Source organism: Podarcis liolepis (genome assembly GCF_965112155.1).
Source record: "Podarcis liolepis genome assembly, chromosome: 14".
In the NCBI taxonomy this organism is placed as follows: domain Eukaryota; kingdom Metazoa; phylum Chordata; class Lepidosauria; order Squamata; family Lacertidae; genus Podarcis; species Podarcis liolepis.
Window position 1 is genome coordinate 40217071 of NC_139569.1, and position 27463 is coordinate 40244533.

The 27463-nt window shown below is 44.5% G+C and overlaps 1 protein-coding gene across 1 annotated transcript in view; it reads left to right on the forward strand.

Moving 5' to 3' along the window:
• Window positions 1–27463, forward strand: part of ATP8B4 (ATPase phospholipid transporting 8B4 (putative)) — a 113985-nt gene that overhangs the window by 22033 nt on the left and 64489 nt on the right. Inside the window, exons 7-10 of the mRNA XM_083475607.1 lie at window positions 1596–1657; window positions 15407–15479; window positions 17131–17201; window positions 21276–21358. Coding sequence (XP_083331733.1) covers window positions 1596–1657; window positions 15407–15479; window positions 17131–17201; window positions 21276–21358 — 289 coding nt within the window. The remainder of the gene's footprint in view (window positions 1–1595; window positions 1658–15406; window positions 15480–17130; window positions 17202–21275; window positions 21359–27463) is intronic.

The window sequence follows — 27463 nt, forward strand, 5'->3', positions numbered from 1 at the left end:
TTTATGGAAGACAATCTTACTTGGCTATGAGGGATCGCCGAAGCATCATCATCACCATCAGGCTGTAGCTAGGTGCTAGAGTGCCTGTCCAAAAGCTAAGACTTCATTCAGAGTAACAAACTACACATCAGGAGTCACACAAACTGGGTTCTGCCCAACTTTATGTGTGTGTGTATGGCATCTCATGGCAGGAGGAGGTCTGATGGGACTCTTCACAGCCATGGGGAGGCCTGAGGGGGCCTGCTGTGGCTGTGGGTAGGTCCAGTGGGCCTGTCACAGCTACAGGAGAGCCCCCAATGGGGCCGGTCACAGGTGTGGATAGGTCCAATGGAGCTTGCCGTGGCTCCCTCCTTGAATTTTTTTTGGGGGACCTCATCTTCCCACCTGCTAGATGGTGCCCTTGTGAGGAGTAGTGCCCTCATGAGTAGACTTTACTCCTTAGCTAGCAAAGATTCCTGATTATTATTGTTTTCTGCATAAGGTGCCCAAATACCTTGACCTACTTTGGGTACCACGCTCCATGATAGATGAGGCTGCCAATTTTTGCCTGGCCTCAGGCAGCAAAAAGCCTTGAACTGGCCCTGAGGATTATTGTTGCTTACGGTTGACCACACGCTGGCCAGTTTGACCAGGCTGTATGTGCAATTGTTTTAGCTGTTTTTAACATTTGTAAGTGTTTTATATGTGTTTTTGTTATATCGCAAATTGCTTTGGGATGCCTCATGGGAAGTGATTCATAGATGAAATAAATGTGTCTGAAAGTTCAAGTTTAGAAAAGGGAAGCCGCTAGAGTTTGCCCACTCTGGAAACAGCACTTTGGGGAGCAATTTTCTCCCCAGTCTTTTCCCATTTAACTTCTTAAAGCTTTAAGTAGCAGCTCTGCAATATATCACGAGGGCAAAAACCTCTAATTTTCAGAATGGTCCCTAAATTGTGGGACCCCTTCTCCACAGAAGTGCATCTACCATTTTCATTGTGCAACTTCTGCCATATGCTGATGACACACCTCTTTACACTGAACGTGTTTTGTGGGTGCACCTTTTTTTGGTACGGGGAAGAATTTATATTGTTCTGCTTTGTTTGGAAAGGGTTTGGGCATTTTAGAATTGTAATGCTGTTATCTGTGTTTTTAACCCTATTTTCTATTCCTGTATCTGACCCTGGGATCTTACGGTGAAGTGTGGATAAGAAATATTGCAGATCAATAAACAGATAAAGAACATTCCCACACAGCTCCTAATTTTCTGCTCCTGAGCTATGGGCTTTTCCGGCATTCTTTCCTTGATGTCGCCTCCTCACTTCAACTCTCAGTCTCGCTTAGGAAAGCCCGTAAAGAGACATCTGGAAAACTATTTATATTTGTCCTTACATTTCTGCTCCTGGCTTGCAAAACAGCAATGTGGAAATCTGCAAATGGAACCCCTAGCTAAGTCCATTTTACTTTCCTGTTCCAAGCAACTTGTTTACATTCTGCTGCAAGTCAACTTCATTTAAAAAACGTAGTCTGGCTGGAACCTAATTGCAGAGTACTGTGTACCACACTTACCTGGGCATTTACAGGCCTGTTTTTTCTTCTTCCTTTTAACCCTTTGCAGTTTCGCCACAAAAGTGACAACCAGGTGAACAACCGGCAGGCCGAAGTACTCATTGATGGCAAGTAAGAAGCACGCCTTTATAATTCTCCGCATGCAATATCTCTTGCCAGTAGACAGTGATGGAAATTATAAGGCATTTGTCAAAATGCAGAATCCTGATATTGAAGTATTAAAACAGGAGTGGGGAGTCCCACATGGCCTTCCAGTCTTTTCTGCCCTCAACCGCAGCTTCTTTTCCAGGCACGTAAAGGTAAAGGTACCCCTGACCATTAGCTCCAGTCATGGACGATTTCTGGGGTTGTGTGCTCATCTCTCTCTATAGGCTGAGGGAGCGGGCGTTTGTCCGCAGACAGCTTCCGGGTCATGTGGCCAGCATGACTAAGCCACTTCTGGCGAACCAGAGCAGTGCACGAAAACACCATTTACCTTCCCACCGGAGTGGTACCTATTTATCTACTTGCACTTGATGTCCTTTCGAACTGCTAGGTGGGCAGGAGCAGGGACTGAACAACGGGAGTTCACCCCGTCGCGGGGATTCAAAGTGCCGACCTTCCGATCGGCAAGCCCTAGGCTTTGTGGTTGGCACATACCAACCTGTTATAAGAAAAACTGCTCCCTTTCCCTTATGGGGTATTCCAGAGCCCGTATAGAGTCCTTAAGTGGGTTCCCTGTTGGTAGGAGAAAGTAAAAGAGGCCAATCATGGTATATTGAGAAGCAAAGCTGATAGTAAGCTTGATCTTTATTCAAGGAACTGTTGTGACAGGGTCCCCACTTACCACACGCAGGAGGGAGGAGAACCCTGAACAATGGTGCACCAGCCCTTATATAGACTTTTGAAATTGCCCACCCTGTAGCCCAAGACCACCACCCCAAAACATCATGCATACATCACAGAGGGAGGCGGTCTACAGCAGAAATCCAGAGGGAGGCAGTCTACAGCAGAAATCCAGGATACCTGATAATGGTCACTGATTACATTACCAGGGCAGTCCGGCCATTCTATTGTGATGGTAAATACTTTAGTTCCTGAATGCAGGTCACTGGCTCACCCTATTCATACACAAATATGTCCTTAAGACAGGATTTGCAAGCAAGAAGGCAGTGGGAAGGCTTTCCTCATTTGCCTCCCTTACCGCAGAGGAATATTTGAGGTCATTGGGAGAGTCAAAATGGCTCCAGGATTGCTCTCCCATACTATTTCAGACACAAGGTTCATATATTTATATATGTGGGCATTTATGAATATTTATGCTATATTTGAGACCTTAAAATTCTTACGGCAAACCAATCCTTTAGGGCTGGAGGAAGGGCCATAGATGAATGGTAGAGCATCTGTGCTCCTGCAGGAGGTCCCAGGTTCAGCCACCATCATCTCCAGGTAGGACTGGGAGAAATCTCCTGCCTGAAGCCCTGGAAAGATGCTCCCAGTTAGCAACAAACAATTGATAGGGTAGATGGACCAATGGCCTGACTCAGTATAAAGCAGCTTCCTATGTTACTGGGATGCGGGTGGTGCTGTGGGTTAAACCACAGAGCCTAGGACTTGCTGATCAGAAGGTTGGCGGTTCGAATCCCCACAACGGGGTGAGCTCCTGTTGCTCGGTCCCTGCTCCTGCCCACCTAGCAGTTCAAAAGCACGTCAAAATGCAAGTAGATAAATAGGTACCGCTCCAGCGGGAAGGTAAACGGCGTTTCCGTGCGCTGCTCTGGTTCGCCAGAAGAGGCTAAGCCATGCTGGCCACATGACCCAGAAGCTGTACGCTGGCTCCCTTGGCCAATAAAGCGAGATGAGCGCCGCAAGCCCATAGTTGCCTTTGACACCATCCAAGTGTTCTTTACCTTTACCTTTTACCTACCACTTAGAGATTTTAAAGTACAGTGGTACCTTGGGTTAAGAACTTAATTTGTTCTGGAGGTCTGTTCTTAACCTGAAACTGTTCTTAACCTGAGGTACCACTTTAGCTAATGGGGTCTCCTGCCACCACGCCACCGCTGCGCAATTTCTGTTCTCATCCTGAATCAAAGTTCTTAACCCGAGGTACTATTTCTGCGTTAGCGGAGTCTGTAACCTGAAGCATCTGTAACCCGAGGTACCACTGCATTAAAATGCTTTTAAATAAAATAAAGAAAAGCATGTGCTTTTTTCACCTGCATATGAAGAATTGTACATTTGTAGCTGGTATTCAGGCATTTAGTCCTCACCTGTGCACGCCAGGTGGGTGAGAAGGAGTCAGACAGACAGATACACTCTTCCCTCGGTGTAATGGGTCGGATCAGGAGAGTTGTCTCATTCACTCTAACCCTGAGAAAGAGGATTGCCACCTGAGTGTAGAGATTTGGGAAGCATCAGTCAGAACTCTTTAGCGATGGAATGGAGGATAGGAATTAGCAGACTGAAACCAAATGTAGTCTTGGGATTGTTGTACAGATTGACTGTGTTTGGAAAGCCCCTGGAAAGAAGGGCGATAGGCCAGTCTACTACAGTTGTACCTTAGAAGCTGAACGGAATCCGTTCCTGGAGTCCATTCGACTTCCAAAATGTTCGACTTCCATGGCACAGCTTCCAATTGGCTGCAGGAGCCGCGGAATGCTTGGCTTCCAAAAATAGTTTGCAAACCGGAACACTCCCTTCTGGGTTTGCAGCGTTTGGGAGCCAGAACATTTGACTGCTAAGGTGTTCGTCAACCGAGGTACGACTGTGCACCCATGGCAAAATTGGATGATGGTCTGTAGTGATAGAATTCTGGATTATACCAGTTCAAAATGCAGGTGCTTACAAACAGAGATGAAAAATTAGAACATCACTGCGGAGGATATACTAAAACTCTTCCCCTGGTGTGCTAGCTTTTTACATGCATGGAGCTTTTGCTATATGGTAGCATTCTAATATGGGACTCTGCACCAGTGATACATTGACATCACTTCCAGCCTTGCAGCTTTCAACAAACGACACATTCTCACAATTCAGCTGAATGTAGGAATACAACGTTGAGTGTTGAAATCATGAACGATATACATACACATGTTAATCAGCCTAAAGAATATTAACACCAAATGTGTGGGTAAATGACAAACAGAGGGGTGGCCAAAGTTTCCCTTTCAGAACTCTACTCAAGAACGCCCTGGCAATTGGTGCCCCAGTAAATATCATCATGTTTTTATTAGTGACACATGCAAGTCGCACATGGAGCAATAATGAGAAGCAGTCCGTTCGTAACTTTTTAATGTTGTCATAACTGCAATTATATCTTATGCCTCATACAAGTGAAATTTGAAGTAAATAGGATGCATGCTGGGGAGATGATTATGAACACTCTTCTTTCTTGTACTTTTCCTTTCTTCTTTTGGAACAGAAAATATCTCCCTGGAAGTTGACAAATGACATTATGCACAACTTTTTTTTAATGAGCAATGGGCAACTTTATTAGTCTGAGAAATCTTTGAACGCCAAGTGGCTCGACCCACTTTTATTCTGTGGTGAGCTATGAGGATTATTTCCTATTCAGCTTAGCCATGGCATAGTCTGGCTGGTTATGTACGTCCACAGTAGGTGTGGGGTATCCTTGGCTCTCTGTGTTGTTGAACTACAACTCCCATCATCCCTGGCCATGCTTGCTGTGGCTGATGGGAGTTGTAGTTCAGCAACCTCTGGAGGACCAAAGATTCCCCACACCTGATCGTAAAGGTAAAGGTAAAGGGACCCCTGACCATTAGGTCCAGTCATGACCGACTCTGGGGTTGCGGTGCTCATCTCGCTTTATTGGCCGAGGGAGCCGGCGTTTGTCCGCAAACAGCTTCCGGGTCATGTGGCCAGCATGACTAAGCCGCTTCTGTTTCTCTTTCTCTCTCTTTTATTTATGTCTCACCATGTTTAGTGCACATATAGGTAACTGTAAAGAGACCATTAGGTAAAGAGACCATTAGGTCTAGTCGTGGCCGACTCTGGGGTTGCGGCACTCATTGCGCTTTACTGGCCGAGGGAGCCAGTGTACAGCTTCTGGGTCATGTGGCCAGCATAACTAAGCTGCTTCTGGTGAACCAGAGCAGCGCACGGAAACACCATTTACTTTCCTGCTGGAGCAGTACCTATTTATCTACTTGCACTTTGACGTGCTTTCGAACTGCTAGGTTGGCAGGAGCAGGGACCAAGCAACGGGAGCTCACCCCATCACGGGGATTTGAACCGCCGACCTTCTGATTGGCAAGTCCTAGGCTCTGTGGTTTAACCCACAGCGCCACCTGCGTCTGGAGGACCAAAGATTCCCCACACCTGATCTACAGGCGTGTAAATCTCTGTGCATTTGTAAGGTGCTAATGGGTCTCCTTTGCAGTTTGTTGGCTTGTAGATGGTGACACCAAACCGTCTGCACATTTTTTCTGCTTCTCTATGCTTTGTGAAGCTAACATAGAAGTGAGGAATGTTGATCCCAGCTTTGAATATGACAGAGATGATCTTTCTTTAAGCTGAACTCTAAGCTTCTATTTTAGGTTGTTTTGAATAGAATGTTTAGCAATAAACATCATTTTCTGAGATTTCATTTGTTTGAAATGGGATTTAAGATTGTAAATATAGCATTAACATACTGCAGCTGTAACAAACACAGATTCTTTTTTTAAAAAAGAATCTGTTAATGGCTGTGATGATCCACTGTCCATCATTGTACAATATCTAATATGCTTTTTGGCACAGAGTTTTTCAAAGGCCGTCAGAGTACGGGTGAATTAAAGCACGGCCTTTTTAAGGTGTACACTTAATTTTATGTTGATTATACACTTAAATATGTCATGTGTGAATGTGAAATCCCTGATTTCATATATGTATGCTAATAAATGCAGCCATGATTGGCTACAGTCCCCTGTCAACTCAGCTGCAAATCTGCAATTCCTGCCATGAAATGTGAAAAGTTTTCAGATTACGTAAGCCGAAAAAAAGGAATATATTGGAGCTTTCCTGGGTATAGAAAGTGGTCCTGTTTTCTCGGTCACTTTTGGCACAGCAAGGTAAATGGCAAGGAGAATTACCGGTAACTCACTGGCATTTTTTCATACATTCAGTTTCTTTTATTTATGTATTACAACACTACCCTCTCAACCATATTCTCAAGATGGTTTGCAAAATGAACAAAACAATTAACATCATTATTTAAAAAAATAAGCTAAAAGCCACAAAATGATAAAAGCAACAAGAAGCAGACATAACAATCCTGTTCTATTAGACCAGGGGTAGGCAACCTAAGGCCCAGGGGCCGGATGTGGCCCAATCCCCTCTCAGTCTGGCTCATGGACAGTCCAGGAACCAGCGTGTTTTTACATGAGTAGAATGTGTCCTTTTATTTAAAATGCATCTCTGGGTTATTTGAGAGGCATAGGAATTCATTCATCCCCCCCCCCAAAAAAAAATATAGTCCGGCCCACCACATGGTCTGAGGGAAGGTGGACCGGCCAATGGCTGAAAAAGGTTGCTGACCTCTGTATTAGACTATAATGTTGCTGTGCTCCATGTCTGTCTGTTGCCATAACATTAAACCACAGTTTCCTGCTATATCTGAACTGGGAAACCATGGTTTAGTATCTTACCACAAACCCATATATCAGTCAAACCAGGATGTGATTTTCGTTTCATATTCTGGGTTGTAGTCAGCACTTTATTAGGCAGAGATCTTTATCCCACCCCCTTTAAACATCTTTATTGAAAGTTCAAAAAGTACACAACTATATGTGTACTAAGGGACGCAGGTGGCACTGTGGGTTAAACCACAGAGCCCAGGACTTGCTGATCAGAAGGTCGGCGGTTCAAATCCCCATGACTGGGTGAGCTCCCGTTGCTCGGTCCCTGCTCCTGCCAACCTAGCAGTTCAAAAGCACGCCAGTGCAAGTAGATACATAGGTACCGTTCCAGCGGGAAGGTAAACGGCGTTTCCGTGCGCTGCTCTGGTTCGCCAGAAGTGGCTTAGTCATGCTGGCCACATGACCCGGAAGCTGTACGCTGGCTCCCTCGGCCAGTAAAGCGAGATGATTGCTGCAACCCCAGAGTCGGTCACAACTGGACCTAAGGGTCAGGGGTCCCTTTACCTTTACCTATATGTGCACTAAACATGGTGAGACTTAAATAAAAGAGAGAAAAAGAGAAACAGAACCCATGTAGAAGGGAAAATAAAGGGGAGAGGAGGGAAACCCAAAACTGTATATTTTACAAGGTTGTTATTATACTTTACCAGATCTTAACCTATTACAGTACAGTGGTGCCTCGCAAGACGAAATCAATCCGTTCCGCGAGTCTCTTCGTCTAGCAGTTTTTTCGTCTTGCGAAGCAAGCCCATTAGCGGCTTAGCGGATTAGCACTATTAGCGGTTTAGCGGCTATTAAAGGCTTAGCGGATTAGCGGCTAAAAGGCTATTAGCGGCTTAGAGGCTTAGAAAAGGGGGGGGGAGCGAAAAAAAAATCGGAACACTTGCAAGACGTTTTTGTCTTGCAAAGCAAGCCCATAGGGAAAATCGTCTTGCAGCTCAAAAACGAAAAAACCCTTTCATCTAGCGGGTTTTCCGTCTTGCGAGGCATTCGTCTTGCGGGGCACCACTGTATTTGTAAGAATGGATTCCAAATATCATAGAATTTGTCCATTGCAAGTCTGCATTTATTTGCAAGTTGTTCATATGTTGCGAGTTTGTATAAGTCTTCAATCCAATCGTAGAAGGGAGCCGCATTTTTATTTTCCCAGTTCATCAGGATCAGTCTTTTTGCTGTGGTAAGGGCATGGAGAGTCCACTCATATTGTCCTTTTGTAAGGTTCCATGTGCTGGGTATATAATTCAAGAGGATATTTTGCTCTGTAAATATAAGGTTGTTCTGTACAGTTCCGTTTCAGTTTCAGTTACCCTCTGCCAAAAATCTTTCCATATAGGCAGAGATCATCACTCTATTGTAATAGGATGAAATATTCTTATTATAGCTTCATTGGCAGGTAATAATAAGACTAATAAAGAAACAACCTCAAAGTACTCATGGCTTAGAAAACAAGCTCCACCAGATTATCGAGATGTGTTTTCAAGAATTCAGGACTTCAAAAACAGAACAATATTACTCCCTACGGAAGGGAATTCTCTGACCAGGCCTGGTACCAATACACAAGGCTACATTAGTTTAGCCTTCAGAATTCCCAAGTGAACCTTTTATCCAATCATCCTGGGCTAGAGAAGGTCAAGAGAGAGCATACTGTTTGAGTCTCTAAAAAACAACAACCCTATTGCAGTACACCAACATCATGTTGAGTGTTATTACAAAACAAACTCAAAGGAGAACAGAAGTCTTACCCAAGAGAGATGATTTAGTGTACTTCCAAACATTACTGGAACTTTTATTTTTTGCATGTCGAGGTCCCCAAGACACCCCCCAATAAAACACAAGTGACACATTATTTTTGTTTAAGGTTTTGGCATAATTTTGGCCACAACTTTATTAAACTACAAGCAATGTGAGTGGTTGCTTAGGCATTGGTTGTGACTATCTGACCCCGCAGGGGACAGTTTGACATTCGCACACCTGCGAAGTCAGAAAGGGTAAGACACCCGGGGAGAGAGACGGGACTGGGAACCATGCCTCACCTCTCCCCAAATGTTCCCAGGGGCTCTTGCGTGGCCCTAGCCCCTTGACAGGGTTCGGACAAAAGCATGGTGAGCCCCTGGGTTCCTTTAACAGAAAACCCTTGCAGCAGCAGCACTTTTCGAGGGGCAGGCACAGCCAAATCCATAACCCTCCACCAACCAATTCCCAAACCAATGCCTAACCGCAACCTTATAAGTTGTGACGATTTGCTACGCAGTAGGCAAAAACCAAATGGCACCAGCCAATCAGCCAAATGGACAAAATTCCTACCAGGCCCCTGCCCCAAAGCAGACGACCCCATGACAGGCATAGCAAGGTCAAGTGAACAGCCTAAAATAGGGAGGGAGGGCGGGTGATCCAATGCACACAGCGAAAAGAGGAAGCTCAACGCTGCATGCAGGGCATAGAATCATAGAATCATAGAGTTGGAAGAGACCACAAGGGCCATCGAGTCCAACCCCCTGCCAAGCAGGAAACACCATCAGAGAACTCCTGACATATGGTTGTCAAGCCTCTGCTTAAAGACCTCCAAATTAGGAGACTCCACCACACTCCTTGGCAGCAAATTCCACTGTCGAACAGCTCTTACTGTCAGGAAGTTCTTCCTAATGTTTAGGTGGAATCTTCTTTCTTGTAGTTTGAATCCATTGCTCCGTGTCCGCTTCTCTGGAGCAGCAGAAAACAACCTTTCTCCCTCCTCTATGTGACATCCTTTTATATATTTGAACATGGCTATCATATCACCCCTTAACCTCCTCTTCTCCAGGCTAAACATGCCCAGCTCCCTTAGCATTTAAAGACTAGGACTAGGGCTGTCAATCCAAAAATTGCAACATATAATTCTCCCCAGCAACAGCCAGCTCTCTGCTAATGGTGGCCAAACTCTTTCCCGCCCAGCAACAGCGGGGTGTCTTTCTAGCCCTCACCGCAACATGTGCTCTACATGAAGGAGAACACACTTTATGCACTTGGTATGCATCCTATGTTTTTGGCCTGTGTGGAGGGGTGATTATTGATATTTGAGGTGATTCCTCCATACATTTGCTTTCCCTCCTAAAAGCACTTTCCCAACGGGAAAGAAACTTATAATAATAATAATACTAATAATAATAATAATACTAATAATAATAATAATTATTTATTATTTGTACCCCGCCCATCTGGCTGGGTTTCCCCAGCCACTCTGGGCGGCTTCCAACAAAGATGAAAAATACACTAAAATGTCACATATTAAAAACTTCCCTGAACAGGGCTGCCTTCAGATGTCTTCTGAATGTCAGGTAGTTATTTATCGCTTTGACATCTGATGGGAGGGCATTCCACAGGGCGGGCGCCACTACCGAGAAGGCCCTCTGCCTGGTTCCCTGTAACTTGGCTTCTCGCAGTAAGGGAACCACCAGAAGGCCCTCGGCACTGAACCTCAGTGTCTGGGCTGAGCTGAGCGATGGGGGTGGAGACGCTCCTTCAGATATACTGGACCGAGGCCGTTTAGGGCTTTAAAGGTCAGCACCAACACTTTGAATTGTGCTCGGAAACGTACTGGGAGCCAATGTAGGTCTTTCAAGACCGGTGTTATGTGGTTTCGGCGGCTGCTCCCAGTCACCAGTCTAGCTGCCGCATTCTGGAAAACTTATCACCAAATGAATGAATGAATCAATTTATTTCACTAACAGACCAGAGATGTTATCACCAAATTACTTCGCAGGCTGTATTCAGAGAGCCCAGTTTCTTGTATCCAAGCATAAGATGAAAACCTGTTCCTTGATCTCGGAAACCATCGTGCAAAATTTGGTTGCAATAAGTATCCGAAGAAGTGTCAAAATGCAATTAGAAAACAAAGAACTTTCCACAATCTATAGTATATTTAAACTGCATATGCACCATACATTTAAAGCACAGTCCCCCCAAGAATCTTGGGAATTGTAGTCTATTTACAGAGCTACAGTTCCAACACCCTTTACTGTTTCCAGGATTCGTTTGGGGAGCAAAGTATGTTGTGTGCACAGTCACAGTCAATACTGGAGGCCTAAAACGGTTTGCTTCGTGTTGCACACACAGCTGTTTAGATGCCAGGACCTAGGCTGTGTTTCTGCTGCCACTAATACAGTTTTCTGCATTGAACAAGATAAAATGCAGAAGAGAATAGGCATGGAAGAATAGGGGCATTCTGGCTCTAGATGAAAATGCTGCAACTGAAAACTTTCCGGGACAACATGTACTTGGATTGAAATTAAAGCGAAAGTCGTCCAATGTATAAGCCAAAGGATGGTGTGGGGCATTTCTCATGGTTCTATAAATATGTAAGCGGCTTTTCTGTAGAACAAGTGGATTAAAAAAACAAACTAATTAAAAAGAAATGACCCTGATCACCTTTTTATAGAGTAACCCACATCATGAAATTTTTTGTAGTCACTTAGCAATACAGTCGTACCTCCGGTTACGTAACCCTCTGGTTACGTAAACTTTGGGATGCAAAAGTTGCAAACCCGGAAGTAGTTTACTGGGTTTTGCCGCGCATGCATGCGCAGAAGCAGTCCTCAGGTTGCGGAAACCTCAGGATCCGACCAGAGCTCCGGAACGGATCTCGTACCACTGTATACAAGTGCCAAGATGCATGCTATTTAACGCTGTATCATCTTAATTAAAAAGAAAATTTGATAGGCTGATGATATAATGTGGCTTGGTGGTTTTTTTTAAGTGTCCGAGGCATCAATTGTTCATGTAGTACAGTGGTACCTCGTGTTACATATGCTTCAGGTTACACACTCCGCTAACCCAGAAATAGTGCTTCAGGTTAAGAACTTTGCTTCAGGATAAGAACAGAAATCGGGCTCCGGCGGCAACTGGAGGCCCCATTAGCTAAAGTGGTGCTTCAGGTTAAGAACAGCTTCAGGTTAAGAACGGACCTCCGGAACGAATTAAGTACTTAACCCGAGGTACCACTGTACTTTTGTATCTTGACTTTCCCCTATCACAGGAACATGGGAAGCTCCCTAATACCAAGTCAGATACTGGTGCAACTAGCTTAATATTGCACCTGTCCAGGGTTTCAGACAGGGGCCTTTTACAGCCTTAGCTGGAGATGTTGGGGATTGAAACTGGAACCTTTTGCATTCAGAGCATCTGCTCAGTCAGTAAGTGTCAGGCTTCAAGGAATCGGCTCCCCCACCCCACCCCACCCCGGCAGTAGATAAGCATAACAAAGCGAAAGGAGTCTCTTACCAGTTAGAAATGTTAATGATCACAGCAAGAGAACAAAGAATCCATTCCTCAGAATGAAGGTGCTCCCAATTAAGGGTGCCACTCACTTCCTCCTTAGTCACCCCCGTCACTTCCGCATCTTTCAACCTGATCTCGCTACCACTGGGCTTTCTGTGCTGCCACCTTATGTGCTCTCCTTGACCTTGGGCTGAGCGGATGGACGCTTTCCAGCAAAAGGGAGTCTGTTAACCCTCTCTCTTCCAGTGTTTCTTCTCCTAGCTGTTCCCCATCCAGTATTTCCCAGCTTCTGCCTTCTGAACTAGGCCCCTCTGCAAACCACTGTTCCAAATCTATACTGTCCTGCTCCTGGGAAGATTCAGCATCCTGATCAGGAGCAGGGGGAGGCTCCCACCATTCCTCCTCAGAGCACCCCTCCTCAGCATGGTCCCTGACAGTAAGCGGCCGCCCTCAAGGCAAAGCTCATGGGCTCCCGGGTTGCCTTGCAGACCCAGACTAGCTGAGCTTAGCAAAACGATTTCGCCACCTGCCCTCCGACAATGCTGTTTGGGCCAATCTTTGTGCCAATCTACAGCTTTGGAGAGGTCTCTCAGAAGCATTGACGGGATCCCATTATAGTTTTGTACATTGCACTTAAGGCTGTGTGCCTTTTGCTTTCTCGAAAGTTGTTGTGTTATGGCCATGAGAACAAGCAAAACGGGCCAAACCAACCCCTCCTCCTTGCTAACCTCTCTGCAGCCAAATTTATCTCTTTCTCTGCTGTCTCAGCTCTTCCATAACTTCACTATTCAAACTTTCCCTCTACTAAACTTCTAGGCCTGTGTAGCTGCTTTATAAATAGCTTGCTTGCAATACCGGAACAATGTGCCCACTTGCCTCATGATAAATATTTATTCCCTGGCTTATTTTTATCCTCCATTCCCATCTGAAGTAATAAACCATTTCTTGTATCATAAAACAATGTTATGTCCTTTTCTTTTCCAATTTCTATTTGAGTGCCCCAGCCGCAGTCCCCCCTCTGTCCAGTAGCCGGACTTCGGATCAAGGAAAACACATGACAACCTATTTGAGATTAAAATGGCCACAACTTTATTAAATTTCAAATGTAGGGAACCTTGGCTTAGGCATTGGTTGTATATCCCTCTTGGCACCCAGCTGGGAGTCTAAGCAAAACAGGGTCAATTAGGAATATGGGGACACTGCAAAACATAGAAGGAAGCTCTGTGGCCCACTGCCAAGCACTCCCCTCAGGACCCCTCTAATGGGAAACCCTGATATCTCTGTTGCAGAAAGGAGTGAGTCACCGCAACACCCCTTCCTTGATTGTTGGACTAAAGGATTCTGCCCAAGGTCTAAAACCACCAAAGTTTTGACAATTGCTAGGGGGAAAGCAAAACTTGCAGGGCAGGGGGAATTCCTTCCCGGCTGTGAAAAATAGCAACCATCATCTGACTGTAGCAATTCCCTTGAACCTGGAAAGGAAAAGGTTGGCCTGGAAGAAATGATACATCTTCTTCTTCTCTGGCGATCACTCGTAGCCAAGTAAGATTGTCTTCCATAAACACAGTTTTAACAGTGAGTCCGTAAGTGATTGTGGAGACCAATTCTGGATCCACACATCCTTCCACAGTGGGGACATAGGTTTCCAGGCGGAAGTTGATCACGGTGAGGCTTTGCCAAGCGTGCCTTCCTCTTAGCATGTTTCTCCCTTTCATCCTGAGTTCGAGCGTCTTCAAAGCCCATTAGACCTTTGGTGAAGGCTGTTCTCCAATTGGAGTGCTCACAGGCCAGTGTTTCCCAGGTGTCGGTGTTTATACTACATTTTTTTAGATTTGCCTTGAGAGAGTCTTTAAACCTCTTTGGTTGACCACCAGCACTATGCTTTCCATTTTTAAGTTCGGAATAGAGTAGTTGCTTTGGAAGACGATGATCAGGCATCCGCACAACACGACCAGTCCAACAAAGTTGATGTTGAAGAATCATTGCTTTCGACACTAGTGATCTTTGCTTCTTCCTGTACACTGGCATCAGTTCGCCCGTCTTCCCAAGTGATGTGCAACATTTTTCAGAGACACCATTGACGGCGTCTTTTGAGGAGTTGGAGATGATACAATTAGAGGGAGGGCTGGGAGGGTGATACTCTGGGGCCAACTGCGCCACTGGCGTCAGCACAGGCCCCTTTTTATCCTTTAGGAGCGGACCGGAGTGAAGACTGCACATTCCAGGTCTCTCCTCTTGCCCCACCCCCCAGGCCACTGCGGATTGGCTGATTTGAACGAGGGGGTTTGGCAGGGAATCCAAAACAACTTCGCAGCAACCAATAGGGGTGGGCAGAGCCAACTGCCAGTGGAGTGGCGTGGCTGCTGGAGGGCAATGGAGCTGCATGCTGGGCCGCAAGCCTTGCCCATCGCAGACCTGGTAAGCGGTTATTTCCCTCCATTATTTAATTTCTTTACTAATTAATCTAGAATCAGCAGAGGCTGGTCCATTAAGGCAAATGGGTCGCTGCCCACCTCCCAGCCTTGGCCCGTCCTCTTTCTTGCAACCAGTCAGGGAGCGGCTCTGAATATCATTGGCTGTGGCTCTACCAGTGTGGTGTAGTGGTTAAGAGCGGTAGTCTCGTAATCTGGGGAACCGGGTTTGCGTCTCCGCTCCTCCACATGCAGCTGCTGGGTGACTTTGGGCCAGTCACACTTCTTTGATGTCTCTCAGCCTCACTCACCTCAGAGTGTTTGTTGTGGGGGAGGAAGGGAAAGAAGAATGTTAGCCGCTTTGAGACTCCTTCGGGTAGTGATAAAGCCGGTATATCAAATCCAAACTCTTCTTCTACTCTTCAGCTCCACCGGCCCCAATGAACACAGCCACCAATGTCGATAAGATACCGCTACTTATTCATAAAGGATTACATTTCAGTGAGGAATTTTGAGAGACCCCCTCCCACAACATATAAATGTTAAAAATGTATAATGCGTATTCTCCTTCACTGTAGATTGCAGAATGAAAAGTGGATGAATGTGAGAGCTGGAGACATCATTAAATTGGAAAATGACCAGTTTGTGGTGGTAAGTGCCTATAACTTTACTCCTTTAGAATATGTATCGCCCAGAACGATATCTTGTCCTAAACATGGTTAGGATGCAGGTCACCCGTCTTTCTTGCCTAAAATGCCTCTCCTTTGGTTAGCTGTAATTCTGTCTGCATGGGTGATGAGCAGGGTGTGCAAAACAGCTTCTACCCTGATTTCAAACTATTCTTCTAAAGGTGAACATGGTTCGTTGATGATTGATGCTGTATCATAATTAATTGGCTGAATATCAGCTCTGGATAAATTGGTGGAAAGCATTATTAGAAATAAAATGATCAAATATAGGTGTCCTAGGGTGTGTGTTTTTTGGGGTAGGGGTGTCCTCTAGTTGTTGTTGAACTCCAACTCCCATCGCTGCTGGTCATTATGTTTGATGTATCACAGTATTTGATGCTGTTTGATGTATCACAGTATCTGCTGTTTGATGTATCACAGTATTTTAATATTCTTTTGGAAGTCGCCCAGAGTGGGAACTGACATCAGAGCGAGAGGCGAAGGGGAGGCTCCCAGATTCTGCGGGCGAAGGACCCAGCACCAGGGGGAGAAGCAGCTCAGTAGAGGAGGAAGGAAATCAGCGCAACACCAGGGATAAAGGGGGGCAAATGGGGGAAGCGAAGGAAGAGCTCCGGGATTCTTCTCTGGAGATTAGTGAGAAGAGCACAGGCCCTCCACTACCCACGCCCTCCCTGCGCAGAAGACTCCCGCGCAGTGAGAGGAGGAGGCGACTGGGAGTCAGACAACTTTTATGCTGGAAAAGGTTTAAGAAACGCCCACAGACAGATTCTGCCAGCGACTGAGACAGCCACACGGAGATGGGCTGTGCAGTCAGAACGGTTTAACCAAGGCAATTAAGCCTAGAGAGGCGGCAGTTTACGCACGAGTAACTCATACCTCATTACACCTGTTAAGGGATGATGGGAGTTGCAGTTCAAAAACATCACCACCACACTACCCTTGATAGAGAAGAATGAGTCTTGCTGATGAAGGAACAGCATGGCTCCTGGGATGCTTAGTCTGGTTTCACTGAGCTTTAAGAGTTCTTTGTGAGTCTTGTCAAGCCTTATCTGAGCAGGTATTATTTACTTGAACTTTCAGAAAGCTTTATATTCCTTCACCAAAAGCTCATGAGAAAGCATAGCAGTCGCAGAAGAAATAGACGGTTCCTTATTACTGAATGGCTAAAGAACATGACAATTCACCAGTTTTTTATTGTGAATTTCACCTTACAAACACATTATCAAACTCAATGCAATATATACATTTTTTGAAGCAATTTCCCCTATCAAAATGCATTTCTGTATGTTATCTTCACCAATAAATGCATCTGGTGCACTTGGCCTGCTAATATATGCATTTTTATACACGCCTTTGGGTTGGAGAACTTCATTTCAGAGGAGTGTGAAGGACAGCTGTGCTTTGGAGCATATATTTATTCAAAAACTATAGATTAGGTGGTTTTTCACAGAAATGAAACAAAATCCAGTTTCTCCCCTGTCCTTACCTGCAACCCATCCCCTATGTCCCAATCATAGGTGTTTGCTAACATTTCAAAGATGATAGGAATATGCAAATAAAATACAGTTGTCCAGTTACTTTAGCAGTGCTGAAAATATTCCTTCTCTTTATAGGCTGATCTGTTACTCCTTTCCAGCAGTGAACCACATGGACTGTGTTACATCGAGACCGCAGAGCTTGATGGGTATGCATGCTTTCAATCTATTTTGCCTTTAACCTTGTAAAGAGCTGGTCCCTCCGGCTGTAATTATAAAAACAATAATAATTTATTATTTATACCCCGCCCATCTAGCTGGGTTTCCCCAGCCACTCTGGGCAGCTCCCAATAAAATATTAAAAATGCGATAAAACATCAGACATTAAAAACTTCCCTAAACAGGGCTGCCTTCAGATGTCTTCTAAAAGTCAGATAGTTGTTTATTTCTTTGACATCTGATGCATAGCTGTCAACTTTCCCCCTTTTTAAAGGGAAATCCTATTCGAAATAAGGGAATTTCCCCTTAAAAAAGGGTAACATTGACAGCTATGATCTGATGGGAGGGTATTCCACAGGGCTGGCGCCACTACCGAGAAGGCCCTCTGCCTGGTTCCCCATAACCTCACTTCTTGCAGGGAGGGAACTGCCAGAAGGCCCTCGGAGCTGGACCTCAGTGTCTGGGTTGAATGATGGGGGTGGAGACGCTCCTTCAGGTATACTGGGCTGAGGCTGTTGAGGGTTTTAAAGGTTAGCACCAACACCGGTGTTACATGGTCTCAGCGGCCATTCCCAGTCACCCGTCTAGCTGCCGCATTCTGGATTAGTTGTAGTTTCCGAGTCACCTTCAAAGGTAGCCCCACGTAGAGTGCATTGCAGTAGTCCAAGCGGGAGATAACCAGAGCATGCACCACTCTGGCGAGACAGTTTGCGGGCAGGTAGGGTCTCAGCCTGCGTACCAGATGGAGCTGGTAGACAGCTGCCCTGGACACAGAATTGACCTGTGCCTCCTTGGACAGCTGTGAGTCCAGAATGACTCCCAGGCTGCGCACCTGGTCCTCCATTGAGGACTAAAAGTACTGAGTGGGTAACATTTTCCTTTCTTCAGCCCCTGTCCCTACTCATCTTAAATGAATAGGGAAGGGGTATTATTTTGGTATTTTACCAGAGAAGCTTAGAAAGCAGCAACCATACCTGATTGGCGTATAGCAATCAGAGAGGACTGCAGTAGTCCAAGCGGGAAATAACTAGAGTAAGCACCACTCTGGCGAGACAGTCTGCGGGCCCGTTGATTTTTCTTGCTAAAGATCAATGAAGTGACCGGGGACCCTGTTGTCCGAGTCCACTCTGTGCCCAGAAATCTGAACCACAAATTCTTTCAAATGTTAAAAAACATGGCAACATGTCCTAAACATGTACAGTGGTGCCCCGCAAGACGAATGCCTCGCAAGACGAAAAACCCGCTAGACCAAAGGGTTTTCCGTTTTTCGATGCGCTTCGCAAGACGAATTTCCCTATGGGCTTGCTTTGCAAGACGAAAACGTCTTGCAAGTCTTGTGATTTTTTTCGCTCCCCCCCTTTTTTCTAAGCCGCTAAGCCGCTAATAGCCTTTTAGCCGCTAAGCCTTTAATAGCCGCTAAACCGCTAATAGCGCTAATCCGCTAAGCTGCTAATAGGGTTGCTTCACAAGACGAAAAAGCCGCTAGACGAAGAGACTCGCGGAACGGATTATTTTCGTCTTGCGAGGCACCATTGTACCGTACTTACTGTTTAAGACAGACATTTGATATTTGGCTCTAAAGAGTTCTTTCAAGGGCCTCTCGGGGTGGGGGATAACTATTTCAAATTCCCTGTTTCACAGTTTGGTTGCTGCTACTGTAAAATGATATTAATTTCCCTCTGAAGTGCAAAAAATAATAATATCCTCAGCATGAACATCTGCGTTTGGTGTGAACTCCTTTCAGCTTGCAGTGGTTTTGCCCTGTTATACTTAGTAACCTGTGTGTGGGATGTCTAGATGCAGCCTGACTAAATCATATTTGTTGTTTTCTTTCTTCAGAGCCTCAAAACAAATAATTGCTGTGCAGATGTTAAACCTTTACAATGCCAGCTTTTTAATCAAAACAAAACCAAAGCCTATAGCTCTTTCATTGTAGTGCAATTCCAGTTAGTCTGGTGGGAAATGAGTTTGCGTCCTGCCCTGGGGGGGGGGGGAGCCTGTCCAGCAGATTTGGCCCCTTTTCACTGGTCAGCAGTGGCCACAGTTCTCCATGGGCTGATAAGTTAATTAGTTTTTCTATGACTGAAATCAAGGGCCCACCCACAGCATACATTTAAACACTGTGCTACTACAGTACATTAAACAATCTGTTGGATCTCTGCCCCACCTGTGGGTGGAAGAAGGTTAAAAAAAGGTAAAGGACCCCTGGACAATTAAGTCCAGTCAAAAGTGACTATGGGGTTGCGGCGCTCATCTCGCTTTCAGGCTGAGGGAGTCGGCATTTGTCCACAGACAGCTTTCTGGGTCATGTGCCCAGCATGACTAAACCACTTCTGGCGCAACAGAACACTGTGACGGAAGCCAGAGCTCATGGAAACACCATTTACCTTCCCGCCATAGTGGTACCTATTTATCTACTTGCACTGGTGTTTTTTCGAACTGCTAGGTTGGCAGGAGCTGGGACAGAGCTCACCCTGTCATGGGGATTCGAACGCCGACCTTATGATCGGCAAGCCCAAGAGGCTCAGTGGTTTAGACCACAGCGAAGCCGCTGGTCACAAACAGCAAGTTAAGATCCAAGCAATTGTTTCTAAAATGAGCACTCTGAGTAATTGTCAGGGCAACCCACGTTTCAAGAGTTTGAATACATAGCCCCTCATAACTGCACACTGTTGTTTGCAGAGTAAGATGTAGCAATCCAATCCAAAATGTCTGATGTGATGTCATTTCATTGCACAGACATGCCATGCAGTGACATCACATTCTGTTTTGCTGATTATTACCAGGGAAGAGGGGAAGAGATGCAGCTACAAGCGTGTCATTATGGGTGGTATTCAACTAGTTTATTTTTTTAAAAAAATTCTATTTATGCTTTTCAGGTTTATACTTTTCACTCATTTTACAGTCATTTTAACATTTCAAAACTTGACTTCCTTCCTCCTCTTTCTGCTGTAACTTAAATTTATTTTTAATATCTTCTGCATATCCAAATTAACTTAATTTGCTCATTTATTCATCTACTTTAAATATATACTCTTATAAAACTGCAGGTTATTACCATAATCCTGCCAATCTTATCTGTTTACAGTTTATCTATAAATATTCAATAAACCATTTCCATTCTTTTATAAAAAGTTTGTTATCTTGATTTCTTATTCTTCTAGTAAGTTTCGCCATTTCTGCAAATTCTATAAGTTTTTGTATCCATTCTTCTTTTGCTGGGACTTCTGCTTCTTTCCATTTTTTAGCGAGTAACATTCTTGCCGCTGTAGTAGCATACGTGATTTAGTTTCTATACAGTTTAGGTAGTTCTGTCCCTATAATTTGACTAGTCTAGGGACTCAGCTATACAGCTGCAAATATAACGTTTTAAGAGCGTTTTAAATGCATTATACAAATGTGACACTAGATGGCGATGGTGAGCTAATGGCTAATTCAATATATATTTTAAAACTTTTTTTTTAAAAAAAAGCATTTTCACAGTGGTCACCAATGATCTAGTTCAAGCCTGAGTGACTTGAACTAGGGAATCTCCTGTAATTTTAAAGAGTTGTTGAAGGTGGTAAGCTGGAGACATCATGTGCACAATAATTTCTTTTGCTGCTCCATGACTTTTTTGCTCTGCTATTGCAAAAAAAAATAATTCACCAGGAGTTACAATGGAGCATGGGGGGAAATATCGTATTTTTCACTCTATAAGACTCACCAGACCATGCCGCACCTAGTTTTTGGAGGAGGAAAACAAGAAAAAAAATATTCTGAATCTCAGAAGCCAGAAGAACGAGAGGAATCTCTGCGCAGCAAAAGCAGCGATCCCTCTTGCTCTTCTGGCTTCTGGGATAGCTGCGCAGCCTGCAATCGCTCCATAAGACACACACACATTCCCCCTTTTTAGGAGGGAAAAAGTGAGTCTTATAGACCAAAAAATACAGTACATATCTGTGTTGGCACTCTTTTGTTTCTTGCGGGGGGACACACCCTTATTGTCTACTTCCAGTCAATATACAAGATCATGGTATTAAGTTCCAGAGAGATGTGTAAATAGTATATTATGAATTTTGCAGTGAAACCAACCTAAAAGTGCGACAGGCTTTACCCGTGACCTCAGAACTTGGAGATGACATTACCAGGCTTGCAGAATTTGATGGTAAGTAACTGAAGCAACAGCGAAAGTTAATTTTTGGAAACTTAATTGGTTAAAGTTTTTGGTTTGTTTGTTTTGCTCTGTCAGGGCCAACAAAGGTCCATATAGTTAAAGCTATGGTTTCCCCAGTAGTGATGTATGGAAGTGAGAGCTGGACCATAAAGAAGGCTGATTGCCGAAGAATGGATGCTTTTGAATTATGGTGCTGGAGGAGACTCTTGAGAGTCCCATGGACTGCAAGAAGATCAAACCTCTCCATTCTGAAGGAAATCAGCACTGAGTGCTCACTGGAAGGACAGATCCTGAAGCTGAGACTCCAATACTTTGGCCACCTCATGAGAAGAGAAGACTCCCTGGAAAAGACCCTGATGTTGGGAAAGATGGAGGGCACAAGGAGAAGGGGACGACAGAGGACGAGATGGTGGGACATTCTTCTCGAAGCTACCAGCATGAGTTTGACCAAACTGCGGGAGGGAGTGGAAGACAGAAGTGCCTGGTGTGCTCTGGTCCATGGGGTCATGAAGAGTCGGACACGACTAAACAACTAAACAACAACAACAACAACAAGGCTCCTGGTTCCTGTTTCTCTCCAGACTGCTGTTTGAGGCCCAGCCCTAACACAGAGCAAGAGGCATCCATTTCCCAATTCAGGAAAGTCAGATTATTTCAAATGAATTGCTGCGTATCACCCTGATATTTTGTGGGAGAGTGGTATATAAACATTATATAGATATAAACTGCTTTTTTTTTAATCTGCTTGGTAATTTGAATACATTTTTATGTGTATAGTCATACCTTGGAAGGTGAACAGAATCCATTCCGGAAGTCCATTCGACTTCCAAAACATTTGGAAACCAAAGGAAACTCCTGCAGCCAATCGGAAGCCGCAGAAGCCCTGTCGGACGTTCGGCTTCCAAAAATAGTTTGCAAACCGGAACAGTCACTTCTGGGTTTGCGGCTTTCGGGAGCCAAAATGTTCGAGAATTAAGCTATACGAAAACCAAGGTACAACTGTATTTTGTTTCAAAGCATGCCTCTATAATTGTCTTTTGATACGTTGTTTCAGCTGAGAAGTGAAGCTCAATGTGAAACCCAGTGGATAGCTTCATTCTGATAGATATAGTATACTAAACTCTTTTCTAGCTTGCAGCCCCAGCCAACAGCCACTTTAAGCCCAAGTCTGTTTTCCGGAAACCAGCAAGTCAGCAATTGCTGGCACAAGGAGTGGGTAGTTTCAGATACTACAGCGTGTGGCAAAAGTTAAATACACACGTGGATTCACACTTCCAGTTTCCACCAATGTTGTTCTTTCCAAACAAGGAATTTGTGCATTTTGCACACGGAGAAATGTGCAGGCTCTCTAAATGTTTGAAGCCTGCATATCTCTCCATAAAGCATACATGCAATGATACATTCAATGATCAAGCAATGGTTCTTTAACATCAACTTCATTGGACTGGTCATGTTGCGCGGATGTTTGATTATCATCTTCCAAAGCAACCACTCTATTGTGGTTCGAGGACCCGAACCCCGCGCAGTGGAATGAAACACAAGGACACGTGATATAAGGTTAATGGGCAAGAAAAGGCCACAACTTTATTGATTACAGCAAGTGAAAGGTATTGGCTTAGGAATTGGATTACGTCAGCTGACTCCACCCACTCGGAGAGGGGTGAGTCTAAAAAACAAAGGGGGTTTATTCACCAGTAGGTGGAGCCTGTTGATGCTAATCCAACTATAAGCTCTCCCCTGATGTCACCGAGGGTCGTGCCATGGCCTCCCGCCAAGCAGTCATCGGACAGAATACACGACCGCCAGATTCCTTTAACGGAATACCCAAAAATTGAAGGCATAGGCGATGGCCACACCTAGCCCTTCGACACCACAACACATTATTCCAATGCCTAACCTACCCACCAATACCACAAGAGTTGTGACGATTGCTACAAGGTAGGCAAAAAAACCAAAAGGCCTAATGCCAAATGGAAAAATTCCTACCAGGCCCCCCGGACAACCAGGGCGACCAACCTAAGGTCCATAGCAAGGCCAAAAGAAAAATGGAAACCCTGCTCTAAGGGAGTGGATGGTGGGTGACTCGCGACGGGACGACAAAAAGTGAGGGCTGGAGGCTGGCACCGCAGCAATTTAGGCTGCAGTACACGCCTCCTTGAAGGCACCTGGTTGGGTGCCTGGCCGAGGGCATGGGCGCCAGCCAGGTGGGTGGGAGGCAGGGGGCAAATGCCCCCTGCTTGAGGCGGAGTCCGGCTCCCGGCCACAACCACTCCCCTCTCTTGCAGGGAGGAGAGTCTTTCCGAACTTAAAAATGGAAAGCGTAATGCTGGTGGTCAACAAAAGAGGTTTAAAGGGTCTCTCAAGGCAAATCTTTAAAATGTACTATAAACACCGGCAACTGGGAAACACTGGCCTGCGAGGGCTCCAATTGGAGAACAGCCTTTACCAAAGGTATCATGGGTTATGAAGACGCTCTAACTCAGAACACAAGGGAGAAACGTGCTAAGAGGAAGGCACGCTTGGCAAACCCTCACCGTGATCAACTCCCACCCAGAACCCTATGTCCTCACTGTGGAAGGATGTGTGGATCCAGAATTGGCCTCCACAGTCACTTACGGCCTCACTGTTAAGTCTGTGTTCATGGAAGACAATCTTACTTGGCTATGAGTGATCGCTGAAGAAGAAGAAGAAGAAGAAGAGTAGGACCATGAGCACAACAGCACTCTCCCCACTTGCAATTCCTAGGAACTGACATTTGGAGGTGAATCATAGCTTTCATGCCTCCTGAAATTTCTATAACCTCCAAGGATACCGCATAGACTTCAGCAACGCAAGAAAAAGAGCAATTTTTCTTGGCTGCTCTCAATATTCCAATCGGGGTGGTGTGCAAATTTTCATTGTTGGCCAGGTTTGTGTGTTATAGCTCTAGTTTCATTTATCTTTCTCGAACCTGCTAATATTTTTGATACTTTTTGTTAACAGAAATTCTTAATACAGCTAGCGTTCATGTTCAGAAATGGAATTCTTCCAGACTGAGAAGGATTTAGATTGTTTAGGCCGGACGAATAGCAAGGAAACTTTAAATGGATGGGCCAAGTGATATTTTGGTTTGGCCGCAACAAACGGCATTTTTTCCACACAATGTAGTTTTTATATATATATATATATAAGCTCATAAATTATCGTTTGTAAGTAAATAGTATATGAAGCCAGCAAATGTTTGTTTAAAATAAAGAGTGGAATATTTGTAGCGCCAATTTTCCACATGTAATAGAATGGAATGATGAGAACGCATCAAAGGATTTTGATGTTATTTGCAGTTGACTGTGGCATTTGAATATATTCTGCACATCTTTCCCCATCAGGATATCTTTGGTTTTAAAGGCCCGAGGCAGCATTATGAGGAGGTAACATAAGCTGAGCTGCTTAATTGTTCAATACAATGGGGAAAGGACATTGTCTTCTGAAGACACAAAATGCAGTACAAAACTAAGCAGGCCTGGGTCTTGTCAGGGCTGGGATAGAAAACCACCTTTGGAAACCTGTGTATACAGCCCTGAGTCCCCTGATGGAGGAAAAGAGAGATTTAAATGCTTTTTAGACCAGCAGGTGATGCCTTATGTATGAGGTATGGGGGCTTTTTAGTGGTGGCTCCTCCCGCGATGAACTCCTTCACTACTGAGATGCACCTGGCCTCTTATTTTCTTTTAGGTTAGGAGGGAAGAACATGGGGCCAGTCTTGGCTTGCCAGGGGGTCCAATTCAGCCCATGAGGCCGTTTCCCCCAAACCACAGATACCTGTCAATCAGCTGATGTCACTGGATTATGTCAGCAGATAGGGTTCGAACCTGCTGGGGGCTGTTTTACCATTGTGTTTCCTTGCATTCATAGTTTCGCTTAGCGTTGCTTGTGAATGAAGCCACAGCATTCAGTGCCTTTTCCTCTGTTGCATCACGACACATCGCTAGCTTGGACACAGAGTCTTGTCTCTTGCATTTATTTATTGCAGCTGCAGATGTTAGCTTCTTGCGCTAGGAACGGATTAATGTCAATTTCGGTTTGTTACTTTTCCAGTTTTACATTCAATTTCTCAACATTTCTGCAGCAATTTGCCTTAAAAAAAGCACACACACAAAAACCGCTCATTGGCATTTTACTGCATATTCCCCCCCAAAACACACATTTTATGTTTGACTAATACACACATTTACAAGCAATTATAACATTTCCCAGCATAACAACTTAAGTTCTTAATACCATATGCACCTTTTAAGTTTCCCTGCCATTTTTAGGTAATGATGTATTTATTAACTTTCAGTAATTGTCAAAATAAGTCAATCAACTTATAGGCCTTGATCTCTGCCCCCACCCCAAGAAATGACTGACCCGATTAAAGAGTTTGAGATTTTATATAGGAATTGCTAGCATTGCTTAACTCCTGCAACTCTATATTTGCAACCTGTTTAGATTTAGCTTGCAGTTGTTCTAAATTTGTTATTTAGCCTTTTTAGACATAAAAATGTTTTCCAGAGGGGATAAAAATATATATATAAATCAGCCAGGCAACTCAATCAGCTGCAATTCCAATTATAGTTGATGAAAAAATTGCAGTCTATTTTTTCATATTTAATACTAGGTTATTTTTTGTTGTTGTTGTATCTTCAGTTTTTGACTGTTGTGGTGGTCTGGTTCTTGCTACTTCTGACAAGTTTACATATTTTGCATGACTGTTAAGCCTCAGGGTGGCACAGGGTTTAGTAACAGGAGTCCTTATAGGAAACATCCCGTATCTTGTGGTCATCCCGACTGCACATTTTGCAACTGAAAAGCAGAAATATAAAACATGAATGGTTAGCAAATGTGGGGGCAAAGGGCTGTTTCATTGTGTATTTATTTTATGCCTTCCGATAACAGTGCTGTGTTACATTTTGTAGCCCAAGAGATATATTTGATCTCTGCGTGTCAAATGTTTTACAAAAGTAAAAAAAGAAACAGAAATATTTGTATTTTCTCAAGTAGCAGCTGGGAATACCAACTAGGTAAAGCCTGTTAGTTAGTATTTTATTTGTACAGGTGTGGACAACCTCAGTTTGTGTCTGAGAGACTAAACAGCCAGGCCAGAGTTAGCAGGTGTGTAGGACCAGGGACGTGGGTGGCGCTGTGGGTTAAACCACAGAGCCTAGGACTTGCCGATCAGAAGGTCGGCGGTTCGAATCCCCGCCACGGGGTGAGCTCCCGTTGTTCGGTCCCTGCTCCTGCCAACCTAGCAGTTCCAAAGCACGTCAAAGTGCAAGTAGATCAATAGGTACTGCTCCGGTGGGAAGGTAAACAGTGTTTCCGTGCGCTGCTCTGGTTCGCCAGAAGCGGCTTAGTCATGCTGGCCACATGACCCGGAAGCTGTACGCCGGCTTCCTCGACCAATAAAGCGAGATGAGCGCCGCAACCCCAGAGTTGGTCACGACTGGACCTAATGGTCAGGGGTCCCTTAACTCCCTCCTTTACCTTTACCTAGGACCAGGTAATATAGTTCTATGCCCTATTCCAAGGCTCCCTTTGTCAGGTCCAACAGATATCTAGGCCAGAGGTTTCCAAAATTATTTGGCTTACCACTCCCTTTTAAGAAACAAAAATTATGCAGTGCCTTCTGGAAATCTACTTTCTATAAGTGAACAAAAAGAGAGATGCGGTAACAAATTTGCATTCTTTTAGGTATCTATATTTCTACCTACAATTTCTACCCACCGCTCAATCCTGTGTATGTTTACTCAAAGGAACACAGTGGTACCTTGGTTCCCAAACTTAATCTGTTCCAGAAGTCCATTCCAAAAGCAAAGCGTTCCAAAACCAAGGCGCACTTTCCCATAGAAAGTAATGCAAAACAGATTAGTCTGTTCCAGACTTTTAAAAACAGTAATTTAACATGAGTTTTGCTATCTAACGAGACCATTGATCCATAAAATGAAAACAATAATCAATGAACTTTACTATAAAATAAATAAGACAGTATTGTAGATGATAAAAATAAAAATTAATCTTTTTTTCTTACCTGCACTGATAATAGTCATTGTTTGGATGGGAGGGGGATTATCCATTTCT